Source organism: Equus quagga, chromosome 11 (assembly GCF_021613505.1).
Source record: "Equus quagga isolate Etosha38 chromosome 11, UCLA_HA_Equagga_1.0, whole genome shotgun sequence".
Taxonomy (NCBI): domain Eukaryota; kingdom Metazoa; phylum Chordata; class Mammalia; order Perissodactyla; family Equidae; genus Equus; species Equus quagga.
In genome coordinates, this window is record NC_060277.1 from 68,754,441 (window position 1) to 68,767,119 (window position 12,679).

The 12,679-nt window shown below is 57.7% G+C and overlaps 1 protein-coding gene across 2 annotated transcripts in view; it reads right to left on the minus strand.

Moving 5' to 3' along the window:
• Positions 1-11,588, minus strand: part of SLC13A5 (solute carrier family 13 member 5) — a 28,331-nt gene extending 16,743 nt beyond the window's left edge. Inside the window, exons 1-6 of one of the 2 annotated variants that reach the window (XM_046674251.1) lie at positions 10,901-11,588; positions 7,317-7,445; positions 6,900-7,036; positions 5,417-5,592; positions 4,207-4,375; positions 2,919-3,041 (exon numbers count right to left, since the gene is read on the minus strand). In XM_046674251.1, the coding sequence (XP_046530207.1) occupies positions 2,919-3,041; positions 4,207-4,375; positions 5,417-5,592; positions 6,900-7,036; positions 7,317-7,445; positions 10,901-11,002 (836 nt within the window). In that variant the 5' untranslated portion in view covers positions 11,003-11,588. Of the gene's footprint in view, positions 1-2,918; positions 3,042-4,206; positions 4,376-5,404; positions 5,593-6,899; positions 7,037-7,316; positions 7,446-10,900 lie in introns of both variants that reach the window. The other variant, XM_046674250.1, reaches the window with a different exon arrangement.
• Between the last annotated feature and the right edge of the window lie 1,091 nt (positions 11,589-12,679).

Sequence of the window (12,679 nt, forward strand, 5' to 3'; positions counted from 1 at the left end):
GCTGGATGTGGCCTAGGAGGCTGCCCATAAACTCAGGAAGATCGTCCTTCTGGATTAGGCTAGACGCAGCAACCTGGCATTGACTCCACGACTGCCTGTTGAGGGACTCAAGCGAGGGCAACAGTAGACGCACTTCCCACAGCCAAGAGAGGTGCTCCCTTGCCTCAGGGGAGGAGGTCCAGGCGGTGTGGAGGGAGGGCCACCAGGTCCTGGTACGTGGAGGACATGGCTTGGACTGGAGGACACGCCCTGCTGTTCCTGTCATTCAAGCTGAGTGCAAAAAACTGTCCTGAGGCCGGGCCCATGGTGAGCAGTTAAGTTTGCACACTCCACTCCTGTGGCCCAGGGTGCGCTAGTTCGGATCCTGGGCGTGGACCTAGCACCACTCATCAGGCCGTGCTGTGGCGTCCCACATAGAAGAACTAGAAAGCCTCACAACTAGGGTATACAACTGTGGACTGAGGTTTTGGGGAGAAAAAAAAAAAGGAAGATTGGCAACAGATGTTAGCTCAGAGCCAATCTTCCTCACAAAAAGATAAAAAATAAAATAAAAACCTGTCCAAACAAGGCTATCGGTGAGCTACCCCACGCCACCCACCACACTCCACATCTGGTTGGCAAGGGTGGCATTCTGGGAATGAACTAGAGTGGCATTCTGGGAACCCAAACACAGGCAGACTCCAGAGGTCTCCAGGTGCCCTGCCAGTCAAGAAGAGCTGATGGAGGCCACGCCAGGCTGCGTAAGCTGCAGCTCAGGTTCTTGGCTGTGAGTTCCCAGGGGCCTGGAGACCCACTGGAGGCTGGCGGTGCCCTTGTGGCCTTGGGGCCAGGCCATCCCACCCTCTGCTTGCTCTGCCAGGGAACTCAGGAGGCCTCAGGGCTTCAGGGCAGCCCCCCGAGGCTGAGGGGAGGCCACAACTGGTGCCCCTGACGCCTTGCAGTACCTCGGCTTCAAGGCAGCCAAGGGCAGCAACCTCAGCCTCCCCAAGAGGGGAGTGCTATGGACTGAATTGCGTCCCCCCAAATTCATAGGTTGAGCCCTAGCTCCCAGAGTGGTGGTATTAGGAGGTGATGCCTGTGGGGGTGATCAGGTTTAGATGAGGTCATGTGAGTGGGGCCCCTTAGGGGGATTAGTGTCCTTATAAGAAGAGGAAAGCACAAGGGCTCTCCCCTCCACCCTCCAGCGAGAGGCCACAGTGAGAGGCTGCCTTCTGCGAGGCAGGAAGAGAGCCCTCACCAGGACCCAAATCTGCTGGGGCCGCGATCTTGGGCTTCCAGCCTCCAGAGTGCTGAGAAAGAAACGCCTGTGGTGCAAGCTGCCCAGTCTGTGGCATTTTGTCGTGGCGGCCCGCGCCAACTGAGACAGGGATGGAGGGTGGGGGGCACAGGCTCCAGAGCCAAAACGCCTGGGTTCACATCTCAGTCCCACGACTTCCAAGTCATACAACCTGCGTCGGCCAGTTAACCTCTCTGTGCCTCAGCTGCCTTGTCTGTAAACTGGGAGTAACAAGAGCACCCACCTCCCGGGTTGACGCGAAGATTAATACGTGTGGAGTGCGTGATAAACACTCAGTAAATACTGGTTATTATTATTACGACTGCCCCGCGAGGAGACCCAGACACCGAGCTGCGGCAGGCTGGGGCAGGTCTGAGGCCTGCTGGGTGGATGCGAGCGAGCAAGCAGGACTTTGGTCCTGGAGCAGGTGCGAGAAGCAGGGCAAAGAGCCGCAGTGGAACCCAAGCTGTGCAGCAGGCCCCCAGGGGAGCAGCTTCCCATGGATGCGGGGCAGGCAATGAGAGGGATGCCCCCTACGACTGTTACGTCATTAGGACTGTTTGATTACGTCTGGAGATTTTTTAACAGCAGTTTTCAAAACAGTTTCTCCTTCGCAATAAAACTTACCAAAATGCCCATTTTCCCCGTCAACTCACAGGTTTTCAGGGGCCCCTTTGCCTCTCGGCTCTGAGATCTGCTTCCTATGGCCACACAGGCCCCTGTTTCTCATTGGCTCCAGCTCCCTGTGAACTAAGGCACAGAGCACGTGGCTCACAGCTAAGGACTTTCCAGCCCAGTGTGAGGGAGTCCCCTTTGCACCGTAGACAGATTTGTGCCTTTTAAAATAACAACAGCTCTTTTGAGGTGTTTGTCAGCCGTGAATCATGGCTTCTGTCCAGAGTCCAGCTGCTGTCAAGGTTGACTCCGGGTGCACTTGCCATGTGCTGGGAACAGAAGGTGACTTCCCAGAACCGCACGCTGCTGGGAACGGTGTGGGCGTCCAGTAAAGGTCTGGGTCTGGATTGATTTGGACCTTACCGGGCAGTCTGCTGTGACCTGGCCTGAGGCACACATGCAGCCAAGTGGAAGTTTGTCCAGCAGTGTCGAGGTGCACATGAGGACAAGCTTCTCCTTAGTTGCTTTGACCCACATTGATGGCACACCTGCCCTTCCTCCTGGGGCCGGGAGCTGGGTGGGGTACAGCAACAGAGAGGACTTATCACAGTCCCCAGAGGGGCTCAGGTCAGGGGGAGGGACGGCCCTGGAACGTGACTGCAGGCACCGAAGGAGAGGGCTATGAAGTGTCCAGGAAAGCCTAGGGGTGCAAGCACGGAATCCCCCCAAGACGGAATGGGGGAGGGGAAAGTCAGGAGAGGTGTGGCTGAGGAAGCAGGGTTTCAACTGGCCTTGAAGGCTGAGGAGGTCGGAACGTAGGGAAGGAAAACAGAACAGCATGTGCAAAGGCACAGTGAACAGCCTGGGGAGGCCAGACAGGAGGGCAGCCTAGCAGGAGATGGGGTTGGAGAAATGGGGCCAGACAGGAAGAACTCTCTAGACTCGCCTACTCTGTAGCCTGAGGCGTTTCTTCAGGGGCGTGGCATGATCAGACAGACGCTTTATTCCTGAAGCAGCTCAAACTTACTTGAATCTCATATAAATGAACTGGAGCCACAGCCAGGCAAGCAGCAGCATTATCAGCATGTTGGGGAAGGCGAATCCAAACCACGAGGCGAAGTTCACAATGTCTCCGCTGTCAGGAAACAGTCTGAAGGGAGAAACACCATCCACGTCTCTCCAGATGCCGGGCTGTGCAGGGTGGGCCAGGCCCTGTGGGTAGAGGCTGCACAGCAGCTGGGCCCCCAGAGCGGGGCCAGTGGGGGCCTCATCCTCCTGAGGGCAAGCTAGCCAAGGCCATCACCCAGCATCACCCCCAACCAAGGGGGCGCCCCAGAACACAGCCACGAACAAGACAAGCCTGAGGAGTGACCAACTGACCCTCCTATGGGTCCAGACCTGCTGAGAACCTCATGGAAGTCACAGCCCTTCTCTCCAGAAAAATACTCATTTGTACACACAAAGTTTGGCCAACAGCTTCAGGGGCTCCATGGGGGCCTCAGAACCCTCACCCGTGGGCGTCTGCCAGGGAAGGGCCTCCATAGGAAAGCAGCTCTCAAAAGCTTCCCAGGGTGGGACTGGAAGTCGTTTCCTGGGGGCTGGAGGAGGGTCACCTCCGCTCCAGGCGCCCATCCCCCCCCAGGCACTACTCCCTTCAGCCCACGGTGTCACAGTGGACGCAGAGCTCTCCCCGCTCAGCCCAGACAGCCGCCTTCCCCAGAGGAACTCCAGGGAAACCCGTAAGGCTGTCATTACAGAAAACACTCGCAGGACCAAAACAGTCTGCTGGTGGGATCTCAAGTGTCTGCCCGGCCTGCTCCAGCCTGTCCTTCCCACCTCCCAGCTGCGCTCTCCACCCCTGCCCGGGGCTCTTGTCTGCAGGGGATGGACACCATTGTACTTCAGTCCCTTCCCTCTGTGCCCACCGCAATTGGTACTTCCTTCATTACTGCCTCTACTGGACCTGGCTGGAGCTCTCCGGGCGGCTGCTCCCCTCAGCCGATGGTGAGTACCCCAGGGCAGGGCCCAGGTCTCTCGCACTTCTGTGATCCCAGCCCCGACAGAACTGGGGCCCTCAAGGCCTGTGTCCCTTTGTGGCCAAGGCTGGAAAGTTCCAGAATCCCCCTGTGGTCCACCCCCTGAGGGGTCCTGAGCTGGTGCATGGTGCTGGGACACAGAGGCTGATGGGGGCACATCCTCCCAGCCCTACCAAGTCCCCAGCTCCAGGGCCCAGCTGAGGAGGAGGGAGAGTGGGTGGGCCCCTCCAACCCCAGGGCCCACATTCTTGTCCTCAGAAGGCATGGCCAGTGACTCACTCATGCATCTGGCCCAGGAGCACCACGTTGGGTCCCGTCCCAGTCAAGGTGGCGGTGCCTCCAATGCTGGCCGAGTAGCACACGCACAGGGTCATGGCCTTGCACATGCTCCTCCTGTCTTGGTCCTCCTGCTGCCCCATGCCCGGCCCTTCAAAAATCACTTGGCTCCCTGTGGAGGCACAGCGCTGTGAGCTGAGCCGGTCCTGGAGGCCTGCCCAGCTCCCGCTCCTCACCCTGCTGCTGACCTGAGGATTGGGACATGCCAGCTCTGCTGGCCCCTCCTCCCGTTTTCCTCAGCCTCCGGCCCAGAGTTGTAGTCTAGCCCCATCTGCCTCCCTGAGGTCCCTTCTCGAGTTCACTTCCCACCGCTTCCCCAAGGGTCCTCCATGCTCCATGCAAATTCAGCAACTGAAGACACACGGCCTTCTCTCCTGTCTCCTTCCTGTTGGTCAGGCTGTTCCCTCCATCTGCGGGTCCAGGTCCATCCCGGGTGTCCTCTCCTCTTCACAAACCCTCTCTCTTTCCTGAGCTCCCTCCGTGTCTGGCTTATGGCATCTGTGGCTTCCCCCAAGTCAGGTGAACTCTGCAAGGGCCTCTTTACCCTGCCCCACTAGGCTCCATCCGTCCGCAGCAAGAGTGTGTCTGCTTCATCTAAGTGGCCCCAGAACCCGGCCCAGGGTCTGGCTATCAGGCCATCAGCATGGGCCCTGAGCCCGTCTGTGCTGGGCCCTGGGGATGGAGCAGTGGACAAGGCAGAGAAGAAAACAGATGCTCGCCGGCTTCCCTGAGCTCAGCGCCTAGAGGGGAGGCACCTGTGGGGAAACCAACCCCAAAGCCTGTGGGAGCAGAGGGTGCAGGGAGGTGACCTCCTCAGAGAAGGCCTTCCTGAGGATGGCTCGGAGTAGCATGAAGTGAGGGGTCCCAGTAATGCTCAGAAGACGCCCAAATGAATAAAGTGAACACATACTGATGGCCATGATTGGCAGGAACCAAGGGTGGGAACTTGCTATAAGCTCCACTAAAGGATCTAATGCAAGAATTACATTCCTAAAACTTATGTAAACAGCATTTTCTAAATATTTCTCTGTACGCCTGTTTGAAAGAGGGTTCCAGGAGGCAGGGAGATGGCCATAGCTTTTGGCAACAAGAGGGAAGGCTGCCGTTGTGGGCCCCCGCGGGGCCCTGGCCAGGGGCTCACCTGGCAGCTCACCAGCTTTGCCCTTGTCCGCCAGCTCCAGGGCCCCGAGGCTGGCCTCCGTGGCTGCGCTCGTGGCCTCCATCTGCTGCAGCATGGCCTCCACAATGGGCACCATCATGGCTGTGGTGGCCGTGTTGCTGATCCACATGGAGAGAAAGGCCGTGACGCCCATGAAGCCCAGCATCAACCTGCAGAGGAGGGCAGGAAGGAAAGCCAGAGAATCCCCCACCCCCCAGCCTCTAGGGAGCAATGGGTGCTAGGTCCCCCTGTAGGGATGGGGGTCAGGGCCAAGGTGCTGAGGCCAGTTCAAGACTAGGTAGTCCAGGAGCGGGTAGCAGTCCTAGTGCCTCTCTCCTCCCCTGCTTCCCTTCCTCCAACCCCTCCTTCCTTCTCTTCTCCCTCCCACCTCCCTCCCACAAACATTACTGATGTCCCCTCTGCTGGCTACCAGGGCCACCAGGGACCTTAGGCCCCTTGTCTATCAGTGGAAGCATGAGCATTCAGATGGTGCCAACCCAGTGTGGAAAGTTGGCCCTAGTAATGACCTGGGGGGGGCCGTGCTGGAGCAGCCCTAAGTGCAGGAAGCCCCAACTTTCTACTTCTATCTAGAATATTCTCACCCACCCAAAACCCTGCTTCTCCTCTCATAAGTTCAGAAGGGCTGCACCTGGGCAGCCTTCAAGGGTAGGGCAAGCCAGGGAGGGGTCTGGGGAGGTGTGACCGCCCTCATGGCTGACCCTGCACCATGTCTCTCTGCACATGTACTTGGTACCCCTGCCACTCTGCAACGCACCGGATCAAACACACAGTATTCAGAACATACATTCCCTTCACTTACAAGACCCCTTCTTCTACCTGTGTCATCTCTGCCATCTGCCTAGAAAACTCTCCATGGTCCTTCAAGACCTGCCGGACAACATCCCTCCTCTGTGGCCTCCCTCCCAGTCCACACCAGGCGGGACCGACCACACCCTCCTGGATCCCCCCTTCTACGCTCATCACTGGCTGGATTCAGAGGACCCATTTCCAGGGAAAAGCTCTGATTCTTCTGCATGGCTCCCATGCATCCTGGCCCAGGGAGGAACAGAAGGCACTCAGGGAGGGCTGGCTGCATAGAACTCAGCTGCTCTCAGTCTCTGTGCCCCTCTGCAGTCCCCAAGGCCACTAATTTGTCTGAAGAAGGGATCTGGGGCCTGCACCACATCAAGAGTCCAGCTGGTGTCCACGCAGGTTGACCTCATGGACCCATAAGAACAAAGACTGGGATTCAGACTAGGAGGAGGGTCAGAATTTGCATAAATGAGGCTGGTCTTAGAAAGCCCATGACTTCTACGTGATGCTTCAGGGCATCGAGGGGACCTCAACATAAAGGTCACCCCCAGGGCAGGCAGTGCCACGGACAGCTGAAAGCAAAGCTCAGAGGAGGAGCCTGGCAGCAAGAAGGAGCGGAGAAGCATGTGTGAACTTCCTGGCAAGAAAGAGAAGGTGTAATTACTGTGCGGGCTTGGCCCCCACCCAGAGGAGTGTGCGCAGGGCGATCCTCTTGTGCAGGTTCCAGCGCTCCACGGCCACAGCCACGATGAGGCCGCCCAGGAACAGCATGTTGGTGTCCTTCATGTACTGGACACACACCTGGAGGGTGGCATGGAGGCCCTGTCAGGGCTGCCCGCTGGCCATACACTGCTTGGGCCCAGGGCCACCCACGTCCCCAGACAGGGGAGCAGACCAGGTGTTGACGTCAGGGAGCAGAGACTGGAGTGGGGATGGAGGGTCAAGGAGTATGTCTCCAGCCAGAGAGGATCCACAAGTGGGCTTATCTGGTCTCTGGGGGCCTAGGCAGCTCAGAGAGGGGCTTGGAGAATGAGCCAATGGGAGAAGCAGGAAGCTGCCGGGATCCCCTGGGTGGGCTCACCTCCTTGGAGTCCAGAATCTTGAGGAGTGGGAAAAGCAGGACAGGCATGAGGGAGGTAATAGCCAGAGGGATGACTTCCGTACACCAGTAGATGGCCATGAGGATGATGACGTAGGCACACCTGACAAACTGAAGACACAGCCCTGAGCATTACTGACATTTTGAGTCGATGCTTCTTTGTTGTAGGAGGCTGTCCTGGGCATTGCAGGAGGTTTAGCAGCACCCTTGGCCTCCACCCCACTAGAGGCCAGTGGCAGTCTCTCCAGTTGTGACAACAAAAAAATGTCTCCAGACTTTGCCAGATGTCCCTTGGTTGGGAAGGATGGGGAATCAATACTGGTTAAAGCCCCCAGGCTCAAGGCAGGACAGCAAGGTGGTTAGAAGACCCGGCTTTGACACAAGACAGACCTGGTCAATGTCCACCGTCTGCCTTTGTTGGCCTTCGGCAGTCACTAACTTCTCTGGGCCTTGGTGTCGAGGGGGAGAGGGGTCAGAATGAGGCCCTCCAGGGGTGGGTAATAAGAGGTGCATTGTAGAGAATTTCACAACAGTGACACTGTCTAAAAGTCTGTCTCCTTCTTCTTAGTGCCATGTCATAGCAATTCTCAACAATGGCATTGATAAAAGGGTTCTCCCGCTCCCAACCCTGGCCCCTCTCCCCGCTTGTTTCATATCCTCACCAATCCTAAGGTGAGGATTTAAGAGTGCCCATTCTTAACGGATGGCACGCAGAAAGTGCTCACTGATTTTTTATTACTTAACGTTAGCAACAGCAGGTGCCACGTGTAGTCAATTTGCACGGCACAGTTCCTGGAGGTGCCAAACGTAACCAACAGAATAGACCCAGGCTAGCTGCCCTCCACTCCCATGCCGCAATCAGGAGGCCCAGGAGATGCCCCATCCCTGACTAAGACCAGTCAGCAAACCTGACCCTCCCCCTAGAACGCTCTGCCGTGTTAGTGGAGAGAGCAGAACGGGATGGGGATGTTAAAGAAGTCTGAGGAGGTGGTAACCCGGCAGAATGAGCTGGATTCTCCCTGCAGAGAGGAGCCCGGTGCCCTGATGCGTTCAGAGCACTTCCTGCAGCTGAGCAGGCAGCCAGAGGAGCCCTTGCAGCGAAGATAAAAGTGGACAATGGGATTTAAAAGTCGGCACCCAGTGTGCCTAGCACATAGTGGGGCTCAATAAACATATGTTAAATGCACAACCGAATAAACCATGACTCATTATTTATCTAATTATTGACAAGTAAGGGTGCCCATGAGATGCTGCTTAATGAAAAAATGTAGGTAAGAGAATTTGCTGTGTGTGGGTGTGTGTGTGTGTGTGTGTGTGGGTGTGTGGAGAGACACAGAAAGACAGAAAAACAAGAGATTGATTGATTTCTGGAAAGATGGTCATCAAAATATTAAGTTACGGGACTTCAGAGTATTGTCATTTTTACTTTACAGACTTTAAAAGTAAGAATTTTTTACGATTTTAATAAAATAAATAACACAATGAATGTATTGTTTATTTTATTAAGAAGCTTTAAAAAAAAAAAAGATCCACAGAAATGGCAGAAAAAGTGGAGCAGAGATGAAGGCAGGACTGAAGCAAGGTGGAGGAGAGGAATAAAGGCAGAAAACCTGCAGGAGAGGACCGGCCCAGCAGAGGGTGGCGTGCCAGGAAGTCACCACTCCGCTTGAACCCTGCGGGCCAGGCTGCCAAGGTCTTGCTGGCTTCCCGGCCACTCTGCCCCATGCCAGGTACCTCTAGGTTTCCGGGCACAATGGTGTGGCCATGGGGGGCGGGAGACAGGGAGTTCTTCATTTGTGACCAAAACAGAGGCACAAAGGGAGAAAACAAGACAGGGGTCCAGGCTCCCAGTCACCTGCCCCACTGGGTGGGAAACCCCATGAAGGAAGCCTCTAGAACCATTTTCACTCGTGTCTCCTCTTCCCCCACCTGGTCCTCACTCCTAGGGCAGGTTAATGACATGCATGCAAACCCCAAGTTGAGGGGGGTGCTGGCTCAGGGCCACCTGTCGTGTGTGCGTGTGTGTGTGCGTGGCAGGAGTGGGGTCTCCATCACACTCTACCGGAGCAGGAAGTTCAGCTCAGCTGCTATAATTATTCCAGGGAACATCACTCCTCGCCAGCAGAACTAAAATCACAGCTCTCCTGCCTGACTCCCTCCCACAGACGATAACAGCCCCAAATCTCCTTCTACAGAGGAAATATGGCTGTGCACAGTTGGCGTGGCAACCATAGAGCCACCACAGCTGGATCTACTGTCCATGGCCTACCCAGGGCCAGTGCTCACCCAATGGCTCCCACCCCATCCTAGGAACCAGCATAATTCCTCTTGGCACCCAAAGCCGTAGAGTATCAGAACCAAACCACCTTGCCCCATTGTACAGACGAGAACACCAAGGCCCAGAGAACACAGGGGCTTGGCTAAAGTCACAGGATGAGTGAATGGTGGAAGTTCGGCTTCCGCCAAAGCAGATTGGCTTCCTGATATCCCAGGACAACTCCACTCCACCAGGACTGCACCCAGAGCATCCCCTAAAAAGCTCCTCTGTTTCCCAAACCTGCCTGGGGCGGTGGGGGGAACCGGAGGTTTCCTGTCTGGGCTGAGAGTGAAAGGGCTGAAAGAGGGAATGAGGAAGGAGCAGCCAGCAGCCACAAAGGCCTTCAAAGGGCTCGGGCCTCTGCCAAACAGGCTTTGCACAGCCCAGCACAGCCCGGCCAGGGCTCCGGGCACCGCCCCCACTCGGCGGCCAAGGCCATTCATTCTCTGCCTCCCTCCCAGGAGCGCTAGGAGGCCAGGGCATGGGACACGGCTTCCCCGCCACTCTGGGCCGTGCCACCCACGGTGTGAGCTCTGGGAACATGTCCCGCCTCCTGCCACAGCCACAGCGGGCAGCGAGCAAAGCAGGCCAACCCCCACCTGCCTTTCAGCTGGGAGCAGAATTTTGACTCCGCTGTGGGGCTTCTCAGGTTTCAGAGCTGGAAAGAAATATGGATGATAGATAGGGAAACTGAGGCTCGAAGAAGGGCCAGAAAGTAGCAAAGACAGCCCTCAGGATCCACTTAGGTGAGGATCTTTTCCTGTAAGTCCCTGATTTGGGAAGCCACCTACAGCTTGGAAGTCCCCATTGGCCAAGGGAAGACACAGGAGAGAGAAGGAAGGAAGGACAGGAGCGCAGGCTCCCTATTGGCACGAGTGGCATTTGGGGCGCGGCAGAGGTGGGGAGGGGGAGCAAGCGGTTATGCAGTCTGGGGAGAACCTGAGCCCAGGCTGAGTCTTGGATGGGCTGTGTGACCAAGATCTGTGCTAACTTCCAGGTTTCTGTGCTTGCCGGCACGGTTCTTGCGCCCTGGGGTCTGTGAACCTCAAGATCGGTGCGCCCCGGGGTCTCCGTGCTCCTCGGGATTCTTTGCAGGGCACCTTCCCTCCGGCACCCGGAGCTCCCGAGTGTGCCTGCCCCAGGAGAGCTGTGCCCGCCCTGGAATCCAGCTCAGTGCTCCCGGGGTTCGGTCCCCACTGCTGAGCACGGGGCGCTCAGGTCCGCGGGGCTGCCCCGAGACGCAACTGACCTTGGCGGGCATCAAAACGATGAGTGGCAGCAGCAGGAGCGGGGTGAAGAACAAGACCAGGAAGGACTTGAACTTGGAGACATAGCTCAGCGCCGAGGCCATCGCGCGGGAGCAAGACTGGCGGGAGAGGCGAGTGAGGGGCAGCCAGAGACTCCGCGGGCTTAAGAAGGGGCCGCAGTCCCCGGGGATGGGGGAAGCGGCGGCAACTCCGCCCCCCACGGTGGGGCCTCCCCGCGGCCCCTGGGCGGGGCCACCCCGCGGGGTCTGTGGGGCGCGCCGGCCCCCAACGCTGCCACCCGGCGGCGGCGGGAGGCGCCTGCGGACTCCTGCGCTTCGGACCGGCCCTCCAGGAGCGGCCGGGACCCTGGCACCTCATGACTCTCCAAGTCTTTCCTGCGCTGCCTGAACAGGGGCGCGCCCCGGGGCTGCCAAGCGGCGTGCGACCGGTCATTCATTCTGCCGGCTGTGGCGGGCGACCCCCAGTCCGCATCCACGCCTGCCCCTTCCTGGGCTCTGGGGGGTCCCAGATGAAAGTCTCCACCGGCCTCTGGGTCTCTCAGCTCTCTCTCCCCAATCTCTGCACGCTTTTCACCTCATTACTCTCGCCCCTCCCGCCCTGTCCCGGAGGGGGCTCTCGTGGAAGCGATGATCGCATCCCGCGCCCTCCGTACGTCTGGGCTCCCCTTCCCCGTCAGCCTGGCTTCCCAGCTGCCGTCCGCACTGCTCTGGGCTCAGGACCCCTTCCCCTCGCGTGCCCCCTCCTATCTAGCTCATCCCGGGCGCTCTCCGGCGAGCAGAGGAGGCGAGGCCGCTGTCCTCTGCGGTCTGAGAGCCTTTCGCCCTCCAGCGGACACCACGCAGCCCGCGACGCCCGGCCGGCCGGCAATGCGTGCGCGGTTTGGGTGGGGGGGGGGCTGCGCCCCAGCGGCTGCCGCTGCCCGCCTGACCCAGGCAGCTATTACCATTCTGCAGAGGGAAACGGGGGCCCAGAGAGGAAGGGACTTAATCAGTGCTACACGAAGAGGGTTGCTCATTCATTCGGCCGCCCGCCTGCAAACAGGTTCTGAGCACCCATTCTGTGCTAAGCACTGTGCTGAGCGCTGGAAATAGAAGGATGCAGACTCCATCACCTCTATCCATCACTTCCTTCTCTCCTCCCTTCTCCTCCTCCGCCTGCCCGTCTTCTCATTCTGCAGCTTTCCTTTGGGGAGTCTTACCCCTGCCTGTGGGTTAAGCCGGCTCCTTGGTGATTACTACCCTCTGTCTTCAGCCCAGGCCTGGTGCCCGAGGCCCAGATCTCCATATTTCCAACTCACATCCTAAGTCAAATTCATTGGTTTCTTCCTGTGACCTCTACTAAGGACACACATCCCCGCAGACCTCCTGAGCCTCCCTGTCCTCTGTGTAGTTCTCATTCACCTAACCTGGTTTCCCTACCACCCCACCCCCATTTAGCACGATTTGTACCTATATATTACTGGTGTGATTTTGGGAGGGGGGCGACATTTGGCCCTGAGCTAGCATCTGTGACAATCTCCCTCGTTTTGCTTGAGGAAGATTGTCGCTGAGCTAACATGTGTGCCAGTCTCCCTCTATTTTGTGTGTGGGATGCCACCACAGCATGGCTTAGGGAGTGGTGCTAGGTCAGTGCCCAGGATCCAGGCCTGTGAACCTCTGGCGGCCAAAACAGAGCAGACGAACTTAACTACTACCCCACAGCCATACGGCTGGCCCCTACTGATGTGATTTTTACTTAACGTCTTTTATTCATCACCGTCT